This window comes from Ambystoma mexicanum, chromosome 6p (assembly GCF_040938575.1).
Source record: "Ambystoma mexicanum isolate Mex_15411 chromosome 6p, UKY_AmexF1_1, whole genome shotgun sequence".
Taxonomy (NCBI): Eukaryota; Metazoa; Chordata; class Amphibia; order Caudata; family Ambystomatidae; genus Ambystoma; species Ambystoma mexicanum.
The window spans coordinates 292915129-292931871 of NC_090935.1; the positions used below are offsets into that span (position 1 = coordinate 292915129).

Genomic DNA, 16743 nt, shown 5'->3' on the forward strand with positions numbered 1-16743 from the left:
CTTGTACATATTTTCTGGTACCAGCCAGGGTGGACTGGCTGGCGCAGGTGGTAGTGCAGCTCACACTTCAATTTCTCTAGTATCAACACAAACAGTGAATACTAGCGCACAGACCTCGAATGCGATAATCCACATCTTTTTGTTTTACATTTATTGTCGTTAGTCTGCGCCTGCTGACCTTCACTGCACAATAATGGCTGATTACATGTCTAATAGAGACAAGGGCTGTTTCTGCAACAATTAAAGCATCAATTTTATAATTAGTGCTCCTTATTCATATGGTGTTTAGCGCATCTCCACCTCAACTCCCTTCTTGTAGACACTTGAGAAGCACTCGTCACTTTAATAATTCACAAACTCTTGAGCAACGAAATCTGAGTAATAAAAGGAAGTAAACGCGGAAAATAGACTTATGTTCGGGATGGGGGCCTGAAACAGTAACTTGGTTTTACCACCAACAGAGGAGCGGCCCCGCTTCCCTGGAAGGAAATGCTGCCAGCTGTCCTACAAGTCAATAATATGCATATGTGTAGTAATTATCATTGTGTTTCTGTCTTTGACTATCAGAACAGCATTTATTATCGGTGCATGAAGCGTCCCAACTTCAGTGCACCCGCCAGATAATGAACGCCCGGGTCCCACGAAAGCACCCAGACCCTATATAGTTATCCCGGTTCCAAGAAAAGCTGATGGTAAAGTTAACAAACTGAAATTGAATGTAATTAGCAGTGGCACATAAACACTCGAGGTGATGAATGAAGAGAAAAGCTGGAGACAGGGTCAGCACGGAGTGAGTGAGAATGTAGCACTGACCACTGCACGCACGCACACACTGAATGCATACGAACAAGGGAAAGTGTCAATGGCAACAGGGCTTCAAACAAGGACAACGGAAAAAGAAAACTGCCTACCGTACGACCAGCCCCAGAAAATAGTGGAAGTAACCAAGAAGAATCAAGTGAGAAACCAAAGAGAGAGGGCATAGCAAAATCCCTCAAAAGAACAGAAGTAATCACAAAGGAACTCACAGAGAAAACACAAGCGCTGATAGATCATTTGTTCCCGTTCATAGTTAGAGCAAAGAAACTGCACGAGGAGCTGAGAAATAGAACTACAGAGACTATAGCAACAAGCACGCCCGCTCCAACGCAAGAAACAAGCACCAGGCCCACGACTCAACCACGCGTTGGGCAGTTGGTGAGCCAATGGTGGTTAGAGGAAATCTATGGAAGATTACAAAAGGGAAGGAAAGGAAACATAAAACCTTCTCCTACCACAGTGATACAGCCAAGGCAACCTGCTCCACCAAGACGCCCAGAGCGGAAAAGCAGCACAGACGCATTTAAGGACATAGTTATAGCAAACTACAGAAGAACGCTGAGAATCAAGAGAAGCCCGCATGAAGATAACAATGAACTCAATGATTACCTGGACAGCATAGCCCATCTCGGAAACAACATATGGTACCAGCACATGAAGGAAGTAGGACGAAGGCAATCAGAAGGAGAATGCTTCGTCTGTGCACTCCTACTGTACAGCATGGGAAAATCCAAGATCTTTGTAGCTGTAGAAATTGATGTCCCCACAGCACACTGTATGTCACACGTAGCAATATGCAACACCAGAGGACAATTTATGGGAAGAAACGCCTCACTGATATGGGCCAACGAAACGGATTACCCAGATGAAGATGGCTACGTCCAGGACATTAAAACAAGAAATAGGGCGCACACCAGGAATCACGTGATCAGATACAAGAACCATGACGTCAAAGGATCAGGAACAAGATGGGAAATAAACCTGAGACTGAAGGTTCAAGGAAAAACTGCAGAAGAGGCTCAAATCTAGAAGAACAGAGGCCAAATGCAGATCTGCGGAACAGTAGTTTCCGCAGATGGGTGTGAAGGAGGAGTAGTAATCTGCCGAGCTTGGATGGTCCTTGGAGCCTGCCAAGAAGCAATTGAGAATTCACAGAGGTTATGCAAACCTCTATGGCCAAAATTGGTAAAGCTGCTGACATGGGTCGTGGTCAGAGGAGGACCCCTGCAAATATTACCACTGGAAAGCCCGAAACTATGCTTCAGAAGCAACAGCACGAGAAAGATGGGAGAGAATCAAAACTGCGGATGAATTTATGAGGCCCCAGGAATGACACAAGGAACTGCAGTTATTATGGACCGTTACTGGGCGTGTGGATCCAGGGCATATATAAGACTACCGAAGAACTGGGGAGGCATACGCACACTGGTGAATGTCCACGTTCCCGCACTAGTGATGCAAAATAATGACCTGAAATTGGACAGTTTCCCGTAGGCAGATGCTCATCGAAGAAAGCAGAGATCTGTGGAACTGGTATCCAGGATGAAGAGAGAAAATTACTTTCCTGCCAAATCAGAAGAGGCATTCCATGTGATCCCATACGAGCACAGGCTGTTCAGCCTCACCTCAACCGTATTCACAACACTACTCCTGCCACACATACAAGTTGGAGTGAATGCTAAATAGTTGCCGATAACCAGATGGGAGTTATTGCAGACCATCAACTCTACCATAAAAGGATTTAACGCGATCAAAGAGGAACTAAGAGCAATCCGACTGATGACCCTCCAGAACAGATATGTACTAGACATGATCCCAGCGATGGATGGAGGTGTTTGCGCAAAGATCAGAGAGTCATGTTGCACATTTATACCATTGCACGATGAAGAAAAGGGAACCCTAACAGAAGCCATAAGTATGTTGACGAACCTAAAGAACCAGATGATCGATGAAAGTGATGAAGTGGACGATGACAGCTGGTTTGGAGCCCTGTTCTCATGGGTCCCACAATGGATGGTGGACATATTCTAGTTTCTGGGAGCCTTACTAGCAATGATACTTCTAGGATTCTGTGTTCTCAAGATAATCATCACACAGTGCCAGAAAACTGTGAAGAAAGCCATTGAGATGAAAATAATGATCAATGTCGAACCAGGATGGAAGCCCCGAGATTTGACTGATGAAGAAATAAGAGACTTTGTGAAGGCTAGTGAATTTGCGCCAGAAGGAACAAAGTTTACATATCCCAGGAAACAAAGAAAGTATGAAGGGAAATGGATCTATTGCAGCCCAAATGGACAATGCCAGCTAATGACATGGAATAAGGATGAAAACCGCAGGAGGTCTGAAGGGTGTGATAAAAATATCGACTCCAAAGACGCACACATTCACACCATCATGTACAAACCCTAAAGACGATGAACAGGACACTGAAGAAACTAAGGAAATAAATACAAAAGAAGAAGCAGAAGTAGTCGATGAACCGACCAGAGGGGGGATTGTAGAGAAGGTCCCAGGCATGGCCTGCTCCTCTGCCCCCCATTTCGAAGTACCAGGAGCATACTCGCCAAGGTATGTGATGTATGAGGAGCAAATGAATCAACAGAGAGCCGCGCTGCGTCTCTGCCCAGTGTACATCAGAAGAGCCGTACCGGTTGAAGCGCCCATAACCAGACAGCCATGGGCTGCACGATACTCTCTTAGGCAACCATACCAGCAGCTGAGACGAAATGAAGAGTACCTACAGATGGTCCACAAAGAGACCCAAAGAGCCTTAATGGATGGCCAGTGGAAATGACACAAGGGCCTGGACAAACTCGCAAATTAACGAAAACGGCTATCAAGGATAGCACGCCAGTGCGAGCAGCTATGAAAATAGATGTAATGGACACAGGAAAGAGACGATGTTAAAACATAAGACTATGAGACAAGATGGAAGTAACCAACCAGTTAGCGCCTCTAAATAGGCTTTGAACTCAAGAAGCTAAGAAAACGATACTGCTTGCAATGCTTAGTAGAAGAATAGAGCAGCAAGCGCCAACCAGATATATACCTCAATAAGGCACATTATACAAGTGCGACTCCATTTTGTTAAGCAGAAGTATGCCCAGGCGGCCAGAGGCCTACTAGGCCAGGTTTCATATTCCAGCTGAAGCCAGAAACAAGAGCGGAATCGAAAATCAACAAAGAGCAGTTCATGCCTGGGAATTCAAGGTCAACCCAAGGAAAAGGGGAGAGCGGCAACGCTAGAGAATCGAACCTTCAGAGCATACCAGCCTGCCCCGTGAAGGTCAAGATAAGGGGGGCCCAGGCAGGTGGCGAGGCTAAAGAAGAATCAAATGCACGAAAAGCTGGACACTGAAGCAGATTCACGGTGAACAGACATATGACCAGGCAGGCGCGAAGAATTACCAAAGTCTGATGTCACTCAGATCCAAGGGTGCCATAACTTCTCCAGATAAGAGGCTACAGCTTCGAGGCCATGCCCAGCCAACTAATTGACACATAGCTCAAAAGCCCTGATTGATGGAAGGGAGGCAGGGTGAATCTAGGGACACTAGGCACCTGGTTGTCCAGTCTGCATGTTGCTAATTAAAATAGAGATTTACGTCTAGGGGTGTAACTTGCCCAATCACAATGGACCAATTTATCTAAGGTCCTATAGATCGTAGAACCAATGGGACGACGTAGTTGAAGTGACGTCTATCACGCGTGATGTAGAAGGTGGTCGTAGACGCCCACCCGATAAGAGTTATCCAATCTGCATGCACTGTTACCATATACAGATATAGCACCTATACTTAAATTACCTTTCCTAACCAATTATATTGCATGACACATTCTTTTTTATGTATAAAAATTGCTGTTCAACTGAAGCTCGAGGAAGTTGGAGCGAGACAGGCGATCGCCACGATGCTGATTTCCAATTGTTTCCCTGTTTGATGTACTTGTCATTAAACAGACTTCCCTTTGCCAAACTACTGAGTCCTCATTTATGAGGCATGTTGGAGTAAGTGAATCCTGCACCCCCATTCCTCACATGGTGCAGCTATCTTGTTTTACAGGTACTAGAGGGTGAGCACTGACCTATGGGCCCGTCAGTGGAAACACCGCCCTCCTGTACAACATACGTTTCAAAATTATGAAATTGTGTGGTCTGGTGATTTCAATGTAGCGTTGTACCTAACCATGGACAGATCCTCGACAACCCAGTCCTCACCACCTAGGGCTGCGTTTAAATGACTTGACATAGCGGAATATCATGGTTTTCACAGTGCATGGCGGGTGGTACACCCTAAAGCTAGGGAATACTCTTATTATTCCGGTGTGCATGAGGGCTCCTCTAGGATAGACTATGTCATGGTATCCTCTGATTTGGTGCATAGAATAGGCGAAGCCACGATCCTCCCCCGAATGCTATCAGACCATTTCCTGGTTCGGATCCAACTCACCTGCCCTCACAACCCCCTAGGCTACTTCGATGGCACTTTAGAGTCTGGGCATTGGAAGATGTGGTCTTCCGTGAGAATATCGTTCAGGATATCCAAACCTTCCTCCAAACAAATGTTTGCTTGGTCTGTGACAGTAAACTGCTGTGGAAGACCTTCGAGGTGTATGTCAGGGGATGTTGTATATCAAGGGAAGGGGAAGTCCTAAAGGCACTCCGTGGGTCCATAGCCAGACTGGAGAAGGAAGTTATGGAGTTGGAGATACAACAAGTCACCCTTGACACAACCACGATATACCGCAGCCTGAGAGAGAAGAGGACCCTATCCTGGCCACCTCACACGGCGAGGGCGACCGCCCTGGTCGATCTTTGGTCTGGTCTATTAGACGGGAGCAGCATTCAGACAACATTGTTGAAATTGAGGGCCTGGATGGGATGACCAGCAGGGATCCTGGGGACAACATATTCCGGAGGTATTATGAGCAGCTATACACATCAAAGTCTCAGGCAGGACGTGACTCCATTACCCAATACCTGGATCAGGGTGCCCTGGGTGGCTCGACCCAGCTCTGGGTGAGGAGCTAAATGCATCTCCCATGGAGGAGGAAATACGCAGAAAAATCCTTTCCCTTCCCAAAAGTAAATCCCCTGGCTTGTATGGTAGCACAGTGGAGTTATATAAAGAGTAAATTGATATTATCAATTATCTGTGGTATGTATGAGACCACCATGGCATCCATTGTTTTACCCGTGTCCACCAGAACGGCCCTCGTGACGATACTACTGAAGCCCAATGAAGACCCCCTAAAGTGCTCCTTCTACAGACTCCTGTCTTTAATTAATACCAACAATAACATTCAGTCCAAAATATTAGCTCCTTCCTCATATGCCGGGATTGGTTCTCTCAGACCAAGCCGGATTCATTTCTGGCAGATCCACACAGATTAATTTGAGACGGTTATTCACATTAATGCATGTCCACCCCACAATTCCCATAGTAACTGTAGACTGTCATCACTTCATGCTTTGCCCTGAGATAATTGGTTTGTTACACTACTGATTCGTAATAAAGGTCTATAAACTAAAAGGACACATTTCATGTGTAAGTTTATTCTATTAGGACAGCCAACAAGTGTTTGAACAAAATTGTCTTTCTAAGGCTGTTTCCAAGTGAAAAAGGCAAGTCAGTACATAACATTCCAAACATAAGAATTGTATAAACCATAGATACATAGTAATACAGTTGTATGTTTGTCATACCAATACATATAAGACAAAAGTACATACCTTCGGTGGGAGTTGGGGCGGGGGTATAAAGGAAACAAAGTAAATACATACACTTGTTGGTCAAAAATCTCATTGCCATGCATATTTGCAGCATAAGTCTCTAATAGCGGTGTGTGACATCTCATGCAGAATCCTATCTGTGTGCGCGTTACATTCATACACTGTTACTGAAATGTGTCAAAGATTTGATATTTAAACCTAATATTTAAACCTAGAGAAAATGTTAGACAGATAATCATTATCTGAGTTAGTTTTAACTGTTGTGGGCAGGATGACTGTGCACTCACAAGTGTTTGCGTATTGCAGTAGTGCACAGATTACTGTATCCAAGTATGGTTGAAGCATGTATTAGTGAGTGTTAACTCACCTCTCTAGCCTCTGTGGGTAATTAGACGTTTTTAAATATAACTTGGCCTGGTGTGACCACTCACTGAGGCTCTGTATAATTCAGCCTTGTAATGTTTGAATGGTTGGACAATTAATGATATACAAAGCAGCAGAGTTGTCTTCACTTAACAATATGCAAAGCTAAATGCTCATACTGTTCGTAGTTGGCAGCGAGTGCAGGCATTATTGGTGAGGTTACTCTGGTATCCAGATTTCGCTATATACAGAGTTCGTGGCATTCCAATAACCCATGAAAAGATATTTTGGACCCATTTTGAAAAGCTTGGGATTCACTTATTGGGGGATCGTATTGTGGACGGTGGGTTGATCTCCTGTGAGGCCCTGAAGAGTCGGGGGAGGGAGGAGTGGAACACAGTGACAATGGCCCTCATTACGAGTCCGGCGGTAGCCGTGCCGTAAAACCGGCAGGCTGCCGCCGGATCTGTAGGGATTTACCGGCTCCGGACTTGCCGGAATTACCGGGTCATTACAGTCCCAGTGATCTGGTAATTCCGGAGCCGGCATGTAAACCCCCATAGGACTCCACGGGAATGGGGAAGTGGAAACATCGCACCATGTGGTAACAGTGCCGGTGTTTCCATGTTTGCCTGCGGCCGGTGGCGTTACGCCTGCCAGGTGAGACCTGGCGGGTGTAACGCCACACGGCCACAGAACTTGTAGTTAGCCTGCCCAGAAAACGGTGCCGGTACGGTTTTACTGGCACCATTATATCTGGACCGGCCAACTTGTAATGAGGGCCAATGTTTTTGATTTCCGACCAAGGGAAGTACTCAAAACCAAATAGCAGCTTTACCCTCTGGTCCTGGTTACCTCTCCTTTCTTACAATACATTACTATGTCCATATCCCCGAAGAGAAAAGTCTCCAAGTATATCGGAACGCAGAGACCCACCCAGTTTGGTAACTTTAGGGCTCTTTGGGAATTGGCGCTGAGTACGGCCGTATCGGAAGTGCACTGGAATGTAATCTGCATGCAGACACGTTATATATCTTTAAATATCCGCCAAGGTGTGATCCACTAGAAGTTTCTCCATCAAGTATACTTATATTCAGTAAAATTACATCGATTTTACCCTCATGGGTCTTCCAGCTGTACCAGGTGCTCCCGGGACATAGCAGATTTTCTGCATATTATATGGACCTGTCCAGTGATCTGGGTTGATATTGAATGCGCAATGTCTCGTACGTTACACTCCCCATGGCAATATTCGGCTGCATTATGGTTGCTAGCACTGATAGAGGGTGGATCAAGGTGTGAGAAGAAACTACTGGGTATAGCTTCAGTGGTTGCTAGGACGGTTATTGCCAAAACATGGGGGAAACGGAAAGCCCCGACCTTTCGGGAATGGTTGAACTACATTATCATGTGTGAAAGGAGGGACTCAATATATAAAGCTACGCTACCAGTAAGTAGCAGACCACTAGATTACTGGTTATCCTTTAGGTCATCCATGTCCACCGATACACATAACCCGGCGCCTACCCAGCAAGCTGGTACACCAGCTGAGTGATGATCTTACTATTTCCATGATATAGATTGTAGAAATGTGATGCCAACTGTAGGACTGCTAGACACGGCATTTATTCAGAAAGATGTATTTAATCATTGCCCCTCTGTACTGTATGTCTCCCGGTATAAGTAATTTTTTTTTCTTCTCATTGTTCGATGCTTCCATGAATATTGTTATCACTTTTGCTGGGCTGGATGGGGAAGTATATTTGTTGTTAATCATTTAAAAAATAAAATAAAAATACAGGTGCACATTTAGAGGTGTTTGCTCCCAGGACAATACCTCGGGTGGCGAATTGTCGCGCCTTGAAACAATTGTGTATACACTTGTGTATAGGCGCGTTATAAATGCCATATCATATATCATTGCGATCACCCCCGCATTTGGGGAATGGGAAAGCCGGAAACGGCCCTGAGCCCTCTCATAGGCCCTCACTTAGGCTTTGGCTGGTGTGCCATAAGGAACCTGTTACACCCCACCAACGTGGGGCTGATCACTTAGCATCCAGAGAGAGCATCTGGCCAATCAGGTGGCCGGGAATCGCACTGTAATCGCCTGCATTCCAAATAACGTTTTGCGCATATACAGCTGTTTTGCTCCCTTCCAATATTCTGAAAGACAATACAATTAGTGTAATTTTGTTAAACATAACCTAGACAACATATACAATGAAATAAAGGGGAAACAATGGAAATTCAATAGTCGAGAGTTGAGTCAAGCTGTGCATGTAGAATCTACACCATTCGAATAAGCAAAAGTGTAAAAAAAAAGTTATGTTGCCTATAATTCATCAACGTTTGTGTTGATGCTGCATAAATATCCACAATCGCCCTAATGCAAGCAAGATTACTTTTCCCACCAAATGAATTATAGATAGTGTAATAACCGTTTCAAGCTCATTGTGTTAATAAAATAAGCAACCATTCGGAGGCACTGGACATGCAAACATTTTTCTGAAAACCTTGTTTTGGGTTTATAGATCAATGCCAAAACGGCACTGGTGTGAACTTTCGGATTTTGAGCGCTCATTTGAGCAACAGTCCCAAATGCTACATACTCCAAATAGTAGTTGCCACTGAGCCCGTTGGCAAGCTCCCGAACTGAGTTTATATTGCAAGCTCCAAGAGGATAATAAATGGCTCAAGCTTCAATACTGAAATGTTGCTACAATTTCTTGAACCAGCGTTGAAAACTAAACCGACATACACATTGTAAAATAGCTTTGTATATTTTTTTCTCTTTTAGTTTTTGATCTTTCGCGCCTTGAAACACTTGAAACGCTTGTGTATAGGGGCGTTACAAATGCCATATCATATCATATCATATCTTATCTGGATGCAGAGTGCATCTTTTTTTAAATTATTTTGACAAAGGCCAGCTTAATTTGAAAATAGTCTACTGAGTGAGGAACTTCTTGAGTGGGGATCTCATAAGGTGTACTCTCGCGACCCGTATGTTAGTGCTATTAAGGTTGGCAATGGTTTTCTTATTTTATTATTTTATTCTTGTGTCGCAAGGATGTAGGTCAACACGGAGACATAGAGTCCTTCAGCTCCGTTTGTAAAGTAAGCAGTAGTTTGTTTGTGCCTACACCTCTTTGCGCCAGATTTCTGATGTAAATGAATAAAAGTACGTAGTCAAGTTTCTTCAAGTATATTTTTTTTAATTTATTTGATATATGTTCTGCCCATATGGATGACACGTGTTTCGGCGTTTCATTGGCGCCTTTTTCAAATCCGGGCTGAATGCAAGCGTAACATGTAATAAAACAAAACACAAAATATAACATATGAAATGGCATTTTAGCATATTTTGTAACACATTTAGTAGTTAGAATAGTGACTTAGGCTGTGTAGTATATCCTTTTAGCATTCTCAAATTGCATGAACACCTAAAAGTGCAGCACCTCTTAGTTACCTCAAATGGTTAAAAATAAATCCATTACAGTGACTGTTAGTTTTTTAAAAATTAAATTTGTGCAATCTGAAAAAGAAGTAAGTATGGGATGGCATGGACCTAACAATTTTTGGCTGTCAGAAAAGCATGTAAATTTGTTTTCTTACCCTTATTGAATGTAATGCGAATCTCCCTTTCCTTATTTCCGGGAATTAGTTTTTAGTTGAAGAGTGTCACGGTAGTTCCAGGGTTAAATCCCACCTAGAACAAATTTGGTTGTTCTATTATGCTAACATTAGCCTTTTAACCTTCTATCGAATTGATTCTTTATGCATGATTCCCTGGCATATATTTAGACACATTTTAAACTCTAGTAAGCATGACTAGTAACATCTTTCTCATTGCATTTATGTAAAAAGTGCTATTCATATTTGCAATCCTCCAATCGCATTACATATCCTTGTTCGGAAATTAAAACTTAAAAAATTTTTTGCGACTCAAGTTGAAAAAAGGAAAAAAACATCTGAAACCATAACTAGAAGTGATATAACCATAGAAGAACTAAGCGGTATTCACCTATTACGATCCCTACAAGAACCAGGAGACTATCCAATACGTGGAAAGACCACCGCCACAAGCATGTTCAATGTAGAATTCAGCACGCTTGATGCCGAGTGGCATAAACAAAATATATTTTGGTTGGGATTTCAAACTCACGCGAAAGGGTGTTTTGGTAAACACAAATGGGGAGCAAATCGGTTACCAGTCATTGTAACTGAAAAAGTAATTCCTAGTGACCGCTAAAGTAACAGAATGCATGAGACCAAGGATATGTAATGCGATTGGAGGATTGCAAATATGAATAGCACTTTTTACAAAAATGCAATGGGAAAGATGTTACTAGTCATGCTTACTAGAGTTTAAAATGTGTCTAAATATATGCCAGGGAATCATGCATAAAGAATCAATTCGATAGAAGGTTAAAAGGCTAATGTTAGCATAATAGAACAACCAAATTTGTTCTAGGTGGGATTTAACCCTGGAACTACCGTGATACACTTCAACTAAAAACTAATTCCCGGAAATAAGAAAAGGGAGATTCGCATTACATTCAATAAGGGTAAGAAAACAAATTTACATGCTTTTCTGACAGCCACAAATTGTTAGGTCCATGCCATCCCATACTTACTTCTTTTTCAGATTGCACAAATTTAATTTTTAAGAAACTAACATAGTCACTGTAATGGATTTATTTTTAACCATTTGAGGTAACTAAGAGGTGCTGCACTTTTAGGTGTTCATGCAATTTGAGAATGCTAAAAGGATATACTACACAGCCTAAGTCACTATTCTAACTACTAAATGTGTTACAAAATATGCTAAAATGCTATTTCATATGTTATATTTTGTGTTTTGTTTTATTACATGTTACGCTTGCATTCAGCCCGGATTTGAAAAAGGCGCCAATGAAACGCCGAAACACGTGTCATCCATATGGGCAGAACATATATCAAATAAATTAAAAAAAATATACTTGAAGAAACTTGACTACGTACTTTTATTCATTTACATCAGAAATCTGGCGCAAAGAGGTGTAGGCACAAACAAACTACTGCTAAATTTGAAAATAGTACATTAAAAACAAAGCATTGCCTTATTGTCACCTCGCCTAAGTTTTGATACTAAAGCTTCTGGGACATTTGTTTGTTTGTCTAGCTAAACTTGTCTCTGGGTTCCCACTGGAGGTTATTTAACAAATATTTTCAAAAATATGGCTTTTCAACAAGACTGGAGGTGTCAATAAATGACAGACATTACTAGGATCTGCAGAAGTGAAAGTCTCACTCGTAGAGGGGCAGACACAGATATTGCCTATCCTCTCGCCTCACACACTAGGTCTTTGGCATCACTGCACATGTACATGTACATCAGAAGAACGTTTAACTTATGTGAAAGATAACGAAACTGCATGTGAGGGATTCGACCACCTGCATGGTGGGTGAGCGCTCAACCTGGGCTTTTTTCACATTTTAAATGAAATTGAATGATGGTAGATCAACGTACAGAAAATCTGTGGAGCTAATCCACACATTTTCTTATGCTCACCGAACGACATACACATAGACCTGTGTAATCTGGGTGCACCCAGCTTACAGGCGCCGACCCCCTGTCATATGTAGTTGGGATATGGCAGCCAAGAGTACATCTCAGAAAGGGGAAGGCAAAACCTTCCTCCTGCCATGGCCAGCCTAATTAACTATCAAAGGCTCCATGGATCCGCCCTGTCCTTTTGTATAAGCACATAATTACTAATAGAGTATACTTCAAACAGGCCCACATGGGGCCTGGCTGCAGCGGCTAATCAAAAGAGACAGGAAAACCCCCAACAACCTTTGAAATGCAGTGTCAACCTGAAGCCAGCTTCTGCCTCTCAGTGTTGGGGGCAGTAACCTGTCTTGTCTAGGACTGTGTTTACAGTAGGCAACCCTCGCAGGGGGACCCCATTTAGAAGGTACAAGTATGTGGATTGATGGAGACAGAAATTCTGTTCCCTGCGCAGCTTCAAGGGAGACCTGTCACTTTAATCAGGAACGACAGAGCGCTCAAATAACCAGAGAGACCCTTTGATCCACAACAGACAGGAAGGTGGATGGGACTTAGTATTACAAAGTACTCTGATTATGACCTCATGCATACAGGAGATTTTTGGTGGAGACCAAGGATTGGTTCATTAAGGTAGGCTTAGCCTACATCAATCTCTGGGGCCCATTTGGCTTTAAACGAGGGTTGAGCCCCTCTTTTGGCATATTATCTGAAGACTTTGTAAGGAGTAACTAGAAGAACTCGGCTTTGGACCCTGGTTGAAGGTACAGTCTGTCTTACAGCTTCTGCCAGTGAAGGAAGGCCAGGATTTCTAAGAGGGTTGCCAGATCCCTCCCCTAAACATCTCCCAATGAACAGAGGGAGATATTGAATCCAGAGGACCCCCAGCAGCTCCAGAACTTGTACCCAGTGAGCACACAGTGCCCTACTAAGCCCTGCAGCAAGCTTCCTAGGTGGGAGGTGGCAGAGAGTCTCTGAACAAAACCAAGGACAACGCTGTTGCCTGCAGCACTCTCCTCAGCTTTGGGCCGTCCGCCTTAAAGGGCGACATGAGCACTGTGAAAAAATTAGGAGTGCATCGACAAGCGTCAACCAGTGTCCGCCTAAAATGATATATTTGAGCCAGTCAAGCTCCTTGAGCTGCAACAGACTGCACCGCTGACTGTTGTCATGCTGCAGTCGCTAACATCATCCGAGACGCCTCAACCAGTGCTTCAGACCCGCCAAACAGCCTTGAGACAACGATTCCTGCCCCAAGCCACTGTGCAGGCTAGTCTGAAGCAGTCTGTCCAGCCTCGCTCACCTAACTGCCTGCCGCATGATACCTGCAGCTGTTTCCCCGTCTTGAACTCTGTCGCAGGAACTGCAAAGCGCCCTGAAACCAACTCAACCCCGTCGAGCACCAAGAACTTCTACAAGCACAAGGTACATTGTGGTTCTCTCCCCCTGGTCCTTCTCCGAAGGCCTCTAGTGACATTTTACGACCCAATGCGCCCTTTGTGTTGAACCCAAGTATCCTTGAACTATTGTGATGAATTACTTTAGCAACTACCCTCCTGTCGGTATCCAGAGTGCATGCCTTTTCCTTCTTGAAACTGTCTGTCATCTGCATTCCTTTACAGGGTGGGTTGTATTTTGTAGTGTTCTTGAACTGTCTGCTGTGATAATAATAAAGTAGATATTTGTATGCAACCTTCACTGGATATTCTCTTTTGTCATTGGGTAATGTTGTATTTTCGCTGTGTTGCAACTAACCAGCGATCCACAACCTTGCAAAGATAAGCCTGCTGGTTCCGTCCACGTTACCAAAATTGGACAAGGAGGTTTAGAATTTGCTTGTGTTTCCAATCTGTTCGGATCGCATCTGGCGTTCTAGAGGTGTGGGGCTGATTGATGGTTTAGAAACCGGTATTCATCCCTGGACCACTGGTGTCGCGGAAGTTGATTAGTCACACGGCAGTTGTGGTGATGTTTCTCTGCCAAAGAAAGTACTTTAACAACAAATGGTGAATAGCCTACCTTTGAGCAACAATGCCTTTCTCAATGTAAAAGGCACTCTTTACAATTGTTCACCTTTCAGTGGAGTTTCCTGAAGATGGGTTATTTGGGCAGTTGAATGAACCAGCTCTTACCCAATAGAATGCAAATATCTGATTCAGAATCGCAAAATAAAAATAGGCAACACTTGTGTACCATAGCTTGCACATAGCTTCGGTTTAATGCATACAACTGGCGCGAGCCGAAATTGAATAGTAAACGGTTTTGTGAATAAGCTCCCCCTGTCGCTATCTCGCCCTCCTTCCCTGCAAATGGATTGTCATTTGTCTCCCAGGGCCTCTGGGACAGTACACGCGCCACCGTGATGCTACGATGCGTTATGAGAGAGGTAGTTTTCATGCAAATATAGAGTGCTTACAAAGGGAGTTCACGGTTTGAAAGGCAAACATAGCATTTAGTTGTCAAAGCATAATGTGCTCCCGACCCGAGGCCATCGTTGAGCTGCTAAAGAATAAAAAGGAAGGATTAATTTGGGGCTGTGTGTGCGTGGCACATGGTAATTTCTCTATGCGTAGGATGTGTCAAGTTGTGACCTCTAAATCTCAACACTGACCTTCAGTTGTAGAATGTGTTTGCCGCAGGACCCGCCTGTCTTTTCATATGGTAATAATCCGCGGCACAGCGCATTAGCTCTGCTGGGGGGCTCATTAGAGCAGTTTATGCAGTCAGGCTTTTGGAAAGGCCCGCCATCAAACACCATGAGAATCAGAAATGTTGATGAAGGTTATCGTGTGGTGTGAGGCAGACCGAGGATGTGGTGTTATGTAACTGCCGTACAATATTTGAAATCGTCAGACTTTTGATTATCTGAATAACAAATCTGCTACAATGACAGTGGGTTGCCCTCTACCAATTTAGATTTCACAATTTATTCAATACACTTCTGTTGTCTCTGAAATTGTGTTCGTCTTGTTCAAGTCTCATCATGGAATATTGTTGGTTGACGGTACTGTCCATTTTTCGAATACATAGCGTATAACGTGTGATTGTGCTTGTTGAGTTTGCATGTCATTGAAATAAAGTAGCACGTGTTTGGCATCTTTCAGTTTGCTGCAGTTGCTTCCTTCTCCTGTTCTCGTTTCCCGCTAACTCTTTAGTGAAGGCTCAAATACTGTTTTTTTTGTATTCTACGTGTCTTTTCTCTGTTGTTCCACTAATTGACACTTTTTCAGCAACCACTGCACCTCATTTTTCTCTTTTTGTTTCTTTTTCTCTTCTCTTTCCTCATCTCTTCTGCCAGCTGTTGCGCCTGCCGTTTCTGCTAGCACTGAAGCCGCTCACTCCGGCTCTGCTCCTGCTTTACATTCCTGTTTCTCAGTTAACGAAGGTATTCTGTCTGTCTGATTCCTAATGTCCCGTCTCTTATATCCAAATGTCCCTGTCTGAGTAACCTGTTTGATTCTATCTTTGTAGTGAACACGTTTCTCTCTGCAGCTTTATATGTAGTATATGCATACCCCATCCAACCCCCATGTTGTTAAGAGGCCGCAAAGAGCCCGCTGTTTTGTTTTGTCCTCCTAGAAGTCCCAGGTAGAGCTGTAATAAGGACATGCACAAAGATTGTATTTAGGGGTGGGTGAAACTACAGTTGGCATGGCGGAGGGGGGTGAAATTCACCTAAAATTCCGTTTCGCAGGTGGAGCAGATTCCCCCTCGATTTATCTGCTTTTGAGAGATCGCTTTTTGCGCTGTTTTGCTGAGGCATGAATATGTCTCACAATTAGCGGGACAACATGTTTCAGAGTAAATGGGAGAGTAAATGCAAACCTTTATGATGTATCTGTGGCCCAGGAATGGCAGTAATCATTCAGGTAAGAGTCTGGACCCAGGTAAGTAGAAATAGAAGGCGTCTTTATTGTTGCAGGTAACAGTTGGCGAGTACGAGCAGGAGCAGCAGGTAAGTACATCTCTCTAGCCAGGGCCCCACTTCTGCAGTCCCCAACATCATCTCTGGAACTCTCAGATCCTTCTAGGTTCCATATTCCATACACTCCATCTCAGCTCATACCCTACCAGATACAGACCAAGTCACTACACGCCGCCCTCCCTTCCTGGAGGGACTACAACAGAAAGTTTCACACTCGAAGAGGCTCATTTTGAACTAAACATCATAACAAACTAAACATAAAAAATACATATCCAGAAACTAGACTCCTTATGACCAGACCTGCCACGTCAGGGCCTCAGACCTGCTACACCTGAGCACAATCTGTCC

At 43.7% G+C, this 16743-nt stretch overlaps 1 protein-coding gene across 4 annotated transcripts in view; it reads left to right on the forward strand.

Annotated features, from left to right (window-relative positions):
• WDR7 (WD repeat domain 7) overlaps positions 1-16743 on the forward strand; it is a 2460073-nt gene that overhangs the window by 920516 nt on the left and 1522814 nt on the right. For 2 of the 4 annotated variants that reach the window (XM_069627029.1, XM_069627031.1), the window contains one exon: positions 15769-15855. The exons of the other annotated variants lie outside the window; for them this stretch is intronic. In XM_069627029.1, coding sequence (XP_069483130.1) covers positions 15769-15855 — 87 coding nt within the window. The remainder of the gene's footprint in view (positions 1-15768; positions 15856-16743) is intronic. 4 annotated transcript variants of the gene reach the window in all.